At 42.8% G+C, this 12,329-nt stretch overlaps 1 protein-coding gene across 3 annotated transcripts in view; it reads left to right on the forward strand.

Moving 5' to 3' along the window:
- Window positions 1–12,329, forward strand: part of NDUFA8 (NADH dehydrogenase (ubiquinone) 1 alpha subcomplex, 8, 19kDa) — a 54,503-nt gene that overhangs the window by 35,058 nt on the left and 7,116 nt on the right. For 2 of the 3 annotated variants that reach the window (XM_011927380.1, XM_011927379.1), the window contains exons 3-4: window positions 3,336–3,501; window positions 7,533–7,853. In XM_011927380.1, the coding sequence (XP_011782770.1) occupies window positions 3,336–3,501; window positions 7,533–7,670 (304 nt within the window). In that variant the 3' untranslated portion in view covers window positions 7,671–7,853. Of the gene's footprint in view, window positions 1–3,335; window positions 3,502–7,532; window positions 7,854–12,329 lie in introns of those variants that run through there. The other variant, XM_011927381.1, reaches the window with a different exon arrangement.

The following is a 12,329-nucleotide window of genomic DNA, read 5'->3' on the forward strand; positions in this document are numbered from 1 at the left end:
TCTTTTTGCCTCTCCTGTTTTCACAGTCTTTTAGTTCTAGTTTTCTCTGTTTACCTCATTTCAGAAAGGCTGTCACCTTGCTGTACCACAAATGGCCACCAGCCACTCAAGTTGCTCTTCTGTTGATACCTGCTTAGCAAACTTAGACAAAGTGCACCCTTTATCTAGAAGTGAGCAGAAGCTCCTGGACTGAGTCTAATTGTCCTGGCTCGCTGACTTCATATACATATCATTGCATCACTTGTGCTTCAGGAAATAAAAGGCTCTGATTGATTAGGCCTGAGATGGGGAGTGGACTTCGCTTTATCCAAACCACATTGCTGAGAGACAGGGAGGGGTTGTTCCCAAAGGAAAATTAGAAGGATGCTACAGAAGAATGGGGGAATGACTGCTGACTAGGCAAAAACCACCAATGTCCACGACAGTGACATTAGAGAAAAGAAAAATAGATACCTTAGCACAGTAGCTGCTTTCCTTCTTTCTTGCTTCTGCTGTATTTGTCCCTATGCAAAGATTTTTTGTGGTTATAATCATAGTATGTATACATTGAGAAATTCATTTTTATTTTTCACTTGACATTATTGGAAACATTCTTTGAAGTTGCTGTATAGTCTTCATGATTTTTTTTTTTTTTTTTTTTTGAGACGAAGTCTCACTGTGTTGCCCAGGCTGGAGTGCAATGGTGTGATCTTGGCTCACTGCAACCTCTGCCTCCTGGCTTCAAGCGATTCACATGTCTACAGGCCCGCACCACTAAGCCTGGCTAGTTTTTTTGTATTTTTGGTAGAGATGGGGTTTCACCATGTTGGCCAGGCTAGTCTCGAACTCCTGACCTCAAGTGATCCGCTCTCCTTGGCCTCCCAGAGTTCTGGGATTACAGGTGTGAGCCACCGCACCTGGCCATAATTATCATTTTTAATGGTTATATATTATTCCATCAGTGGATAAACCAACCATAACATACCTGACCAATTCCTGTTATTGAACATCATTGTTGATTTCAGTTTTTGATTATTTTGGATAAATCTGCAGTGATTACCTTTGCGTATAGATCGTTTTCATTAGTCAATAATTCATTGGCATAAATTTCCTAACAGTGAGATTATTCTGTAAAAGGCTTTGAACATTATTATGGCTCTTGAACTTTACTGCTTTGCTTTTTTTTTTTTTTTTTTTTTTTTTGAGACAGAATGTCGCTCTGTTGCCTAGGCTGGAGTGCAATGGCTCGGTCTTGGCTCACTGCAAGCTCCGCCTCCCGGGTTCACACCATTCTCCTGCCTCAGCCTCCTTAGTAGCTGGGACTACAGGTGCCTACCACCACGCCCAGCTATTTTTTTGTATTTTTAGTAGAGACGGGGTTTCACCGTGGTCTCGATCTCCTGACCTCGTGATCCGCCTGCCTCGGCCTCCCAAAGTGCTAGGATTACAGGCGTGAGCCACCGAGCCCGGCAATTGCTTTTGGTTTTTAAATGTTGGATCAATTTATGCTGTCCTCAGCGCTGGCTTCTGGTATGCATAGTATTTAAATATTTGGGGGGTGCAAATATTTTTGGATGTTTCAATTTGCATTGATTTGATTGCCAGCAAGGTTGAGTGTGTGTGTGTGTGTGTGTGTGTGTGTGTGTGTTTATTTAAACAATTTTTCTTTTTTTTGAGACAGAGTCTCACTCTGTCACCCAGACTGTAGTGCTGTGGCATGATCTTGGTTTGCTGCAACCTCTGCGTCCTGGCTTCAAGTGATTCTTGTGCCTCAGCCACCTGAGTAGCTGGGATTACAGGTGTGTGCCACCACGCCTAGCTAATTTTTGTATTTTTAGTAGAGATGGGGTTTTGCCATGTTGTCCAGGCTGGTCTTGAACTCCTGGCCTCAAGTGATCCACCTACCTTGGCCTCCCAAGCTGTTGGGATTACAGGCATGAGCCACCGCATCCAGCCTAAACAATTCTTATTTTCTAAGAGAACTTTTGCAAAACTTTTTTTCCATGGCCCAGTGGTAGTACATTTTAAGCGGGGAATATCTGGATTTCACAAATTCCCAAGGTGCCTAACTGCCTCCACAGAGGAATTTCTCACTGCTGAAGTTGCTGGTTGTAGCCATTAGTAGATAATTGTTACGTATGGGGAACGGGGTCCAGAACAGGGATCCGTGCTACTAGAGTAGTGGCCCGTCTGCTGCTGCAGCATTTTGGAGGAATATAAAACTCCCATTGGAAATGGTTGCTTTCTACCAAAGTGATTCTTGTGTAGAAGTTATGTGGGTGCAGGTGTGCTTAGAATACCTGGAACGGAAACCTCAGAAACCGGTGACATTGGTGGACCTCCAGGAGGGCAGCTGAGTGGCTTATTGGGCAAGAGTGGAAAGCAGATTTGTCACTGTATACTTCTGTAGGCCATCTCTGAAATCCTTCCTTCCTGATCCATGTTAAACATGATTCATGTGAGAGTGTAGCTAGATTTCTGGAGTATGACAGGTAAGCACTTAAACAATAAAATTATTATTTCATTGGGAGAAAGAGGTGTTCTGAATTTCACTGCCTCAAGTATGGCTTTTACATAAAATGATGTTATTTTATTCTTGCTTGAACATGCATACTGGCAGGGTTGAATGATAAGGGGGATTTTGCAAAAAACTGAAGCTTATTCTTTTTATACACAGAAGTTAAATTTTCTCTAGCCATTTTTGATAGCCACAGAATGAATTATATGCTACCCTGCTTCTTAACAGAGAATACCAAATATAATATAACTTTGTTCTTGATAGCAAGGATTAATATCTATTTTTGTTCAATGTGTAAATAGAATGAGGACCTTGAGCTTTTGAGGAGTGGAGTGCAGTTTGTCTTTATACTAACAAGCAGGATCTTCTGCTTGTTAGTTTGTGTATTTGCTTTTTATAATTTTGTCTCTTCCTTTGGCATTGTCTGTCACCTCTGACTTCTGTCAGCATGTCCATTATCTAATTATGCCTCCTTCTCTTCTAAATTTGCTAAGTTGATACCCTTTGAGGAATTGGATCTAAAGAAAAGAATAAATAGGCCCCAAGTAAGGAGTTCCTCTCCGAGTAAAATTTGCATGCATTAGGCTACACTCCGTTCTTCTTACTACATAAAGAAATTAGGTTTTCTACCTCAGAAATCTTTTTTGTTTACTAACTTGTTCTCAACTGGTGGATCCTGAAGTTGTCTTGTAAGTGAGGTAAGAATATTTACTCACATACGTTTCAAAAAGCAAGGCTATGTATTTGAGATCTGTACCTGTTTTCTTCTCACTTTTCTGTTTTTCATTGTTTTACCATTTTTCTGTTTTTCATTGTTTAACCCAGCCTTCTTTTCCAGGCAGATAAAACGTCACTGCGCAGAGCCTTTTACAGAATATTGGACTTGCATTGATTATAGTGGCCAGCAGTTATTTCGTCACTGTCGCAAACAGCAGGCAAAGTTTGATGAGTGTGTGCTGGACAAACTGGGCTGGGTGCGGCCTGACCTGGGAGAACTGTCAAAGGTAAAAAGGCTTCTCCTGGAGGTCTCACTTTCTGACTCAGGGGTGGGATAAAGGCAAGAGGTGGTCAGCAAAGGGTCTCTGTGAATACAGATATGATGTAAGAACTTACCAGATTTACCAAACATATTAATTAGGCAATGATTATGCATAGTCCAGAAAGGAATTTTTAAAAATAAAAATATTTCTGGCCAGCGCAGTGGCTCACACCTGTAATCCCAGCACTTTGGGAGGCCAAGGTGGGCGGATCACAAGGTCAGGAGATCCAGACCATCCTGGCTAACATGGTGAAACCCTGTCTCAACTAAAAATGCAAAAAATTAGCCAGGCGTGGTGGCAAGCGCCTATAGTCCCAGGTACTTGGGAGGCTGAGGCAGGAGAATGGCATGAACCCAGGAGGCGGAGCTTGCAGTGAACTGAGATTGCGCCACTGCACTCCAACCTAGGCAACAGAGGGAGACTCTGTCTTTAAAAAAAAAAAAAAAAAAAAAACAGAAAAAAATAGAAATATTTCTTTAGACCTTCTAGCATGTGCAGATTTGTTTTTAGTTAATTAGCTAATTAGAGAACAGAAGGGAGTAGAGAGGAAGCTAAAGTATTAGTGAAACACTGTTAGTTGAAAACATTGTGGAGGTTATTGTGGAATTCACTGGGGAAATCGGATCAGGCTTATGCCACATTTTTCAGGAACGTATCTAAGATTTTTTTAAAAAACTACATAATTGTAGTTTTAAAAGTGTTTCTCTTTCTCCTTTATTTCCTGTCTTAGTTGTGACACCACCATCTATTGAAACGTCAGAGCTAGAAACCGAAACCTGAATTCTTCATTCCCTACTGTTCTGATTCCATGCAGTCATCACTTCCTATAGATTAGCATCTCCTGGAATTTTTTTTAAAATCCCTCATTGTTCCTGCTGCTGTTATCTTATTCTTGGACAGGAGTTCTTAACCTGGGGTACATGAATTTCTGGGAGAGGAGGGTGGATCAATGTGGGCTTTAGATGAAGAATTGAGGATAAAATTACACCTCCACAAGAAGAGTGATCTGTGTGGAAAATAAATCTATGTCACTGTGTTTTTAAAAACTGGATGGGACTCTCCATTGCTGGTGAGATAAAGCATCTTCTCTATAACATGGCATGCAGGCCCTTTATGATCTGACCCATCCCTGCTTCTTCAGCCTCAGCTCTGTCCGTTCCCTCTGGGGCAGCACAGGTAGCAAGGCATGGAGGAGAAATCTCAGGTCTCACTCTGTCTCCTAGGCTGGAATACAGTGGTGCGATCACAGCTCACTGCAGCCTTGACTTCCTGGGCTCGGGTGATTCTCCCACCTCAGCCTCCCGAGTAGCTGGGACTACAGGCGCAGGCCACCATGCCCAGCTAATTTTTGTATTTTAGTAGAGACAGGATTTTGCTATGTTACCCAGTCTGGTCTTGAGATCCTGGGCTCAAGCGATCCTGCCACCTTAGCCCCCGGTCTAGTTCCCATCTCTTTGTGTATAGCATCTGTGAATATAAGCTTGGTGTCGTAAGTAATAACAGCAAACTTTTTGTCTTTTGTATCTGGCATGATTATTTTCAGATACTTTTTGATTTACTGAACATATTATTTTAAATAGTTGATAATTCTATTTAAATTCTAGGTTGGAAAGTGGTAGAACTTACACATGTAACAAATAAAACTACCTTTTCTCATTTCTGACACTTACGAAAGAAGAAATAACAAGTCATGCTAGTAAGAAAGCATATTTCTTCTTGAATCTTTGTATTCACACTTTTTTAAACTCTGTAAGATAAAAAAAAAAAAAATTATCTTTACTCTTTTCAAAAGTGTATTTCTCGACCAGGTGCCATGGCTCACACCTGCAATTGTAGCACTTTGGGAGGCTGAGGCAGGAGGATTGCTTGAGCTCACGAGTTCAAGACTAGCCTGGGCAACATTTTTTTTGTTTTTGTTTTTGAAGTGGAGTCTCACTCTGTCACCCAGGCTGGAGTACAGTGCCACAGTCTCTGCTCACTGCAACCTCTGCCTCCCGGGTTCAAGCAATTCTGCCTCAGCTTCTTGAGTAGCTGAGATTACGGGTGCCTGCCACCATGCTCAGCTAATTTTTGTATTTTTAGCAGTGATGGGGTTTCACTATGTTGCCTGGTCTGGTCTTGATCTCTGACGTCAAGTGATCCACCTGCCTCAGCCTCCCAGAGTGCTGGGATTACAGGCATAAGCCACCGTGCCCAGCCAATTTCATAAATGTCTTTAATTCCTTAAAGGAGCTGCAAATACCAAGAAACCATTAGTGGATCAGTAGGAACCATCTCTGCTTATGGCAGGACGTTGGGAAAACTTTCAAAAGCAAACAAACAAAACTAGTAGAATTGAAGACTTAGGTTCCAACCTTAGCTCTGACATTACTGTGTATCTTATCTTAGGCATGCCAACCTCCTTGGTCTTCATCTGTTAACTAGAGATAATAATGCCTCATAAAGTGGTTATAATAATAATTGTGTGATTGTATACCCAAAAGCTCTGTTCGCAATAAAAGGTTTCTGAATTTATACATCTAGGAAGATTAATCTGGTCATCTTATATGAGGTGACTTAAGAGTTCAGACCAGTAGAGGAATAATCAGAAGACTATTGACAGCTGTGGCCTTATGTCTTCTTACTTCTCTGGGCCTATTTATCTTCAAAATGACAGCAGTTTCTGCTGGCTTTCCAGTTGAGATTTTTGTGACCATCAGAGGATACTGTGAGTGTAAAGTATCTCTCTCCCTGTTGCAGTTTAGTACTTCACCACTCTCCTGGCTTATTGGCTCAGCTCCCCGATTTGGGTCTTGACTCTTTCCAGTCTAGCTTTCATACTTCCCAGCCTACAGAGATGGGATTTAGTTACTGCCCTGCTTCAGTGGCACCTGTTAACCATCAGGTTAAAATGCAAACACCTTTGCGTATCATTTAATACCCTTTATCATCTGGCCTGTCCACCACTGTAGTGTGGTATTAAGAAGCACAAGCTTTGGAGTAGGCATATCTGACTTTGTGTACTATTTCTTCCGCTATTAGCTAGGTGGCCTCAGTGAGCCCCTGCAGAATGACCTCATAAGATTGAAAATGAGGGCCGGGCGCGGTGGCTCAAGCCTGTAATCCCAGCACTTTGGGAGGCCGAGACGGGCGGATCACGAGGTCAGGAGATCGAGACCATCCTGGCTAACACAGTGAAACCCCGTCTCTACTAAATACTACAAAAAACTAGCCGGGTGAGGCGGCGGGCGCCTGTAGTCCCAGCTACTCGGGAGGCTGAGGCAGGAGAATGGCGTAAACCCGGGAGGCGGAGCTTGCAGTGAGCTGAGATCCGGCCACTGCACTCCAGCGCGGGCGACAGAGCAAGACTCCGTCTCAAAAAAAAAAAAAAAAGAGTGAAAATGGAATGGAATCATGTGCCAGCATCATTTCTAGCAATAAGTGCTTGGTGTGATGCTTCATCTCCCTCCATTCTTCATGCAGACTTTGCTTCAGCCATTCTGAAGACATGCCTGTCTATCTTCATATGTACTCTTTACTTGGAATGTCTTTTCCTCCCTTGTCTTTCTGTCTGGCTCCTGCTCAGACTTTAAGCTAAGTCTTACCTCTTCAAAAATAGTCCAAACCTCTAGCCTTCAGGATGGGTTAGATGTACACAGTCTTTACTCCTATAGCAGGCAGTTCCTGTCTCCATCATTGCCATTAGTCATTGGGGTAATTTGGAAATCTTAGTTGTTATTCCCGGCTTTCTCCCTCACTAGACTGTGATCCCCTTGAGGACAGTATCTTGTTCCCTTCTGTATCCCTAGTTTCTACCACATGGAATGACATAAAGTAGGCTTTCCTGAGTGTTTGTTCAAGGATTAAATAAGTCTGAATGTGATTTGCTGGGGATTTAAGTCGGGGAGCAGTTGTGGCAGCCGGAGCATTGGGGAGACACCAGGAGGTGCGTTGATGGTTACAGATTTCTCCACCCTAGCTTTCAACTTTGTTTTTGCCCTCTTCACCCTTCCCAGGTCACCAAAGTGAAAACAGATCGACCTTTACCGGAGAATCCCTATCACTCAAGACCAAGACCAGAGCCCAGCCCTGAGATTGAGGGAGATCTGAAGCCTGCCATACATGGCAGCCACTTTTTTTTCTGGACCAAGTAAAGATGGGTTTGTGGCCCACACTCGGTCATGTGCCCAGACACCGACTGATGAAAACGCCCATGCAATTTGCATCGACTGATAGTGTGTTCTTTCCGGGATCACAAACATTAACAAAAAAGTTAATTTATGTGACTTGGCAGTTATTCTATACCATTTCCTGTCCATTAAAATTTTTAAAGGAAACAGTTGTATTTTATTATGTTTTATGTGACCTTTTGGCCTTTAAAGATGACTTCCCCTTGCTTTTTCTTCTTGTGGTCCTGCCTGTTCCTCTTGCTTTGCTTTAGGCACTCGCTTATGTGGCTGAGGATCCCTGTTAGAACAGGGAGAAGTGGCCATGTGAAGGAAAGGCTTTGTTACTTTAGGCAGCTCCTTGGGGTGTGTCTGTTCACACATTTTGAAGTCTCAGCTCTCTTTCCTTCCATCTAACATCTTAGGCAAATAGATTTCCCTAAAGGTCATACAAGGGGAGCCTCCAGGATAGAAGTGCAGAAACTTCTTTGAGGCATGACTCAGAGAATGGGAGGGGCCCCTAGCAGGGTCTCATGCAGTCTTGCTCAAAGTTTCTTGAAGAACCGAACTTCCACCACTTCCCCTTGATATCCCATCCTCAAGCATTATAACCCAGATGTTTTTCCTGATAGACAAGGGAGGTGGAGGCTGAACTTCCAGCTCCAAAGCCAGGAAGTCTGGAGGTCTGAGTGTCAATTCCAACCTTGGGTGTGTTCCTTAACCTCTTGTGAGAGGTTGAGTTTGAGGACAAACTAAAGGGCACATGCTTATCTACCTCCTGGGCAGGTTAAAGCCACAAGTGTTTATAAAGCTCTTTGGTTCAAAGCACTATTATGTCTTTTTCCCCCTTTCATTCAATTCCTTTTTCACTACTAGGCTGTTTCCTCTACATCTGACTGGGTCATTTTATGCCTTCTGGTTATGGCTTTAAATTGCATATGACCCTGCATAAGTCTTCTCAGCTCCCTAGGCCTTGGTTACCTCTTTGCAACACTCAAAAAAGCAAAGCAGTTGGACAGGAGTCTTTGTAAAGACCCTTCCAGCCCTTTCTAGATTTTCTAACTGGAGAGATTGCTGTGAGGCTCTAGACAGATGAGGTGCAGGGTCTGTTGCCCGAAGTGCTAGGACAGTTCAAAGAAAAAGCATTGTGTGATCTGCCATGCCCGCTTCTGTACCTAGTGCTGACCCCACAGCTGGAAGCATTTTGGATGCTTCCAGCAGAACCCCCAACCTGTTCTGCAAAAGTTACTTGCCAACCAACGTTTGCCTCAGTTTCTCTAATGAAAAATAATAGTGTTTTTTTTGCATTTTTTTAAATAGCTGAGGCAAAACCCACTAACCTTTTGGTGGCCAAGTAATTGGAAGTCACCTCTGGTGGGAAAGGTATGAGCATGACTGCAGATTGGTGTTTATATGATACTTCAACCCACATGTTGCTTCCTAGGTTCTTTCTGCAAAGGAAGCTGCGCCTTGCATAAATAATAACAAATACTCATTGTGCACTGTGCTAAGCACTTTACATGTTTCACCTCCTTCAGTGCCCAGAGTCCTTTGAACGAGGTACTATAGCTCATATTCATTTTACAGATGAGGGAAGTTAAAGTTTAGCGAGAGGTTAAGAAACCCCAGTCTCAGATGTTAGAAGTGGTAGATACAGGATACAAGTGAAGATTGTCTGGTTCCAATGGCCACACTCCTGTTCTTCAAAGCCATGAGTGGTTCTCAGCCTTGAGTGCACATGGGAGTCACCTGGGAGGTCTTTAAATCCTGATATTTGGATCCCACCCCCAGAGATTCTGTTGTAATTGGTGTGTAGTGTGGTCTGGGCATGGAATTTCTGAAAGCACTCCTGGCCTATTCTGATGTGAAACCAAGGTGTAGAACCACATACTGATTTTAGACATGAGGAAGCAAGTACAGCAGGCTACCTGCTAGTAAGTGGTAAGTGACTAAGCTGAGATTTAAACCCAGATACATCTGATTCCAAAGCCCGTACTCTCAAAATAAATGGGTGTATATGGAGATCCTAATAAAATGATTTTGATTTAGTAGGTCTGAGGTAGGGTGTGTGCTAACGGCACTGGTCCACAGATCACATGGGTAATGAGGGAATAAACCATACTGTCTGAGAAGGAGCTATGAGTAATTTACCTGCAGCAGCTTCTAGCACTGTTCACTCCCCAAATGTTCATTCACCTCTTTAGAACCAGAGCAACACGTCTTGAACTGTTAATGGTTTCAAATTCAATTCTAGGATGTAACTTTTGCCCAAGTTGGACAGCAGTTCTTGCCTCCCTCCTCCCCACCTTGCTTTGAATTCCTTGAACAAAGAAACTAACTTTTGGCTTTCCTGTACTCTCGATGGGATTACACGACATCATAGCCTTCTAGGACAGAAGGCTCTAAGTAATTAAATATAATAAGTCTCTTACAACAAGTGCCTGTCTCAATTTCAGTAGGTAAAAGGTCACAGAACAATTGGAAAGCAGTTAGTGTGAAGGATTCCTGAACAGGACTTCAAATAATAGAAAATCTTCCTGGTGGTTTGGCTTGAGAATGATGAGATGAATTCCTTATATCCCCAAAGGAAATTTATCTGCCTCCTTTCTTCTGCCAAGCCTGTTCCTGTCTTCCCTATTTATCTGAGTTAATGGTGTCTCCATCCTCCCAGTATCAAGTAACCTGAGATGCATCTTTGACTCTTCCGTTTACTCCAAGTTCCAATCCAACATCAAGTCCTGTTGAGTTTCTTCTGTAATCGCTCACATTTGCTACTTCCTGTTTTATCTCATTGTCACTTTCCTAGGCTGTTTTTTTTCCCCTTGCCTGGATTATTAAAATGGCTTCCTAAGTGGTCTCCCATTGCCATCTCCCGCTCCAGTCCATCCTCAAGTTTGCTCCACGTGCCTGTGCTACTCAGCAGCCTTCAGGGTCTCCCAAATGGCTGCTAACTAAAGTCCAAATCCTTAATCTGGCCCTAGCCTCTGACACTCCATAATCTGGCCCTAACCTAGCCCATTTCCCCATCATTATCTTACTTCTTATTATGTAGCCTACACTCTACAACATGCCATTCACCAAGAACCTTTGGATCTTCACAAATGCCATTCCCTTGCTGGGAAGCAGTCCTTCCCCACATCTGCCTCTTGAAAGTCTCCCCATCTCTCAAGGCAAACACGAATGGTGTCTTTCCCAGGAAGTATCGCCTTCCTACAGCCAGAAATTGTCTTTCCTCCCCTTTGTTCCCATGACACCATGTAGTATGACGGTTGGGCATGAGGGCTCTGGAGTTGGGCTGTCTGGATTTGAATCCAGGCTCTGGTCATTTAATGGCTGTGTGACCCTAGAGAAGATACTTAACCTTTCTGTACCTTGTAGTCCTCATCTGTAAAATAGAAAGGGGAGGAGATGACAATAATAGTACCTGCCTTCTGGGATGGCTATGAGTATATAGTGAGTTACACACACACAAAATGCATAGTAGCAGGTTGATAAATGGTAGCATTGTTATAAGACTGTATTTGAGTAACACCTGTCATGACACTGGCTGTGTCTTACCTCTCCTGTTCTCAGTGCTGCAAGAGTTGGACTTCTATCTTATTTCTATTTCTATATCCTAGTGCCCAGTATATGACAAACACCCAGGAAATGATTAACTGTACACACAGTTTACCTTTCCAAAGGACTTCCAAACACTTTCTATGATATAAAACCACAAACAACAAATTACTTGTATGTAGAAATGCAAGTAACTCTTTGAGGTTAAATTGCCATCTTTGTAGATCTCAAACCCTAGCTGAAATGCTTTGGGTATAATAAAGGATTTTTTTTTTTAATGCCCTGAGATGGATCATGGTGGATCATGGCATATTTGGGCTTTAAAAAGCTGCTTCTCCTATTTAGGAAGTTTCAGTTTGAGGTTGTGATGCCTTTATATATCTTGATTATTTGTGATGTGTGTCACAAGTAATTTAAGTAACATATTGAAATTTGCAAATTTATTGACTTCTAAAAAATAAGACAGATTCCAGAGACTAGGGAGTAGCTAAGTAAGATGTCCTAGGCTTCATGTATGAAAACTGGTAGATCTGGGAAACAAAATGAAGATTGTCTGTGTGCTTGTCCTTCAAAAGTATTAGAATCTCAGCACTGGATACACATTGGAATCACCCAAGGGGATCTTGAAATACTGGTGTCTGGATCTCATCACCAGACATTTGGATTTAATTGGTCTAGGGCCGGATGTGGTGGCTCACGCCTGTAATCATAGTACTTTGGGAGGCCGAGGCAGAAGGATCACCTGAGGTCAGGAGTTCGAGACTAGCCTGGCCAACATGACAAAACCCCATCTCTACTAAAAATACAAAAATTAGCTGGGCATAGTGGTACACACCTGTAATCCTAGCTACAGGGGAGGCTGAGGCATGACGATCATTTGAACTTGGGAGGTGGAGGTTGCAGTAAGCTGAGATCGTGCCACTGCACTCCAGTCTGGGTGACGGAGTGAGAATCTGTCTCCAAAGGAAAAAAAAAAAATTGGTGTGCAGTGTGGCTTGGACATACAGGCATTGTAATAAGTACTATCACTCTTGCTCATTCATACTCATAAATACTTTGTTCAGTTGGAGAAAAGGGGGTGTAGTTGCA

This window comes from Colobus angolensis, unplaced genomic scaffold (assembly GCF_000951035.1).
Source record: "Colobus angolensis palliatus isolate OR3802 unplaced genomic scaffold, Cang.pa_1.0 Scaffold71, whole genome shotgun sequence".
Taxonomy (NCBI): domain Eukaryota; kingdom Metazoa; phylum Chordata; class Mammalia; order Primates; family Cercopithecidae; genus Colobus; species Colobus angolensis.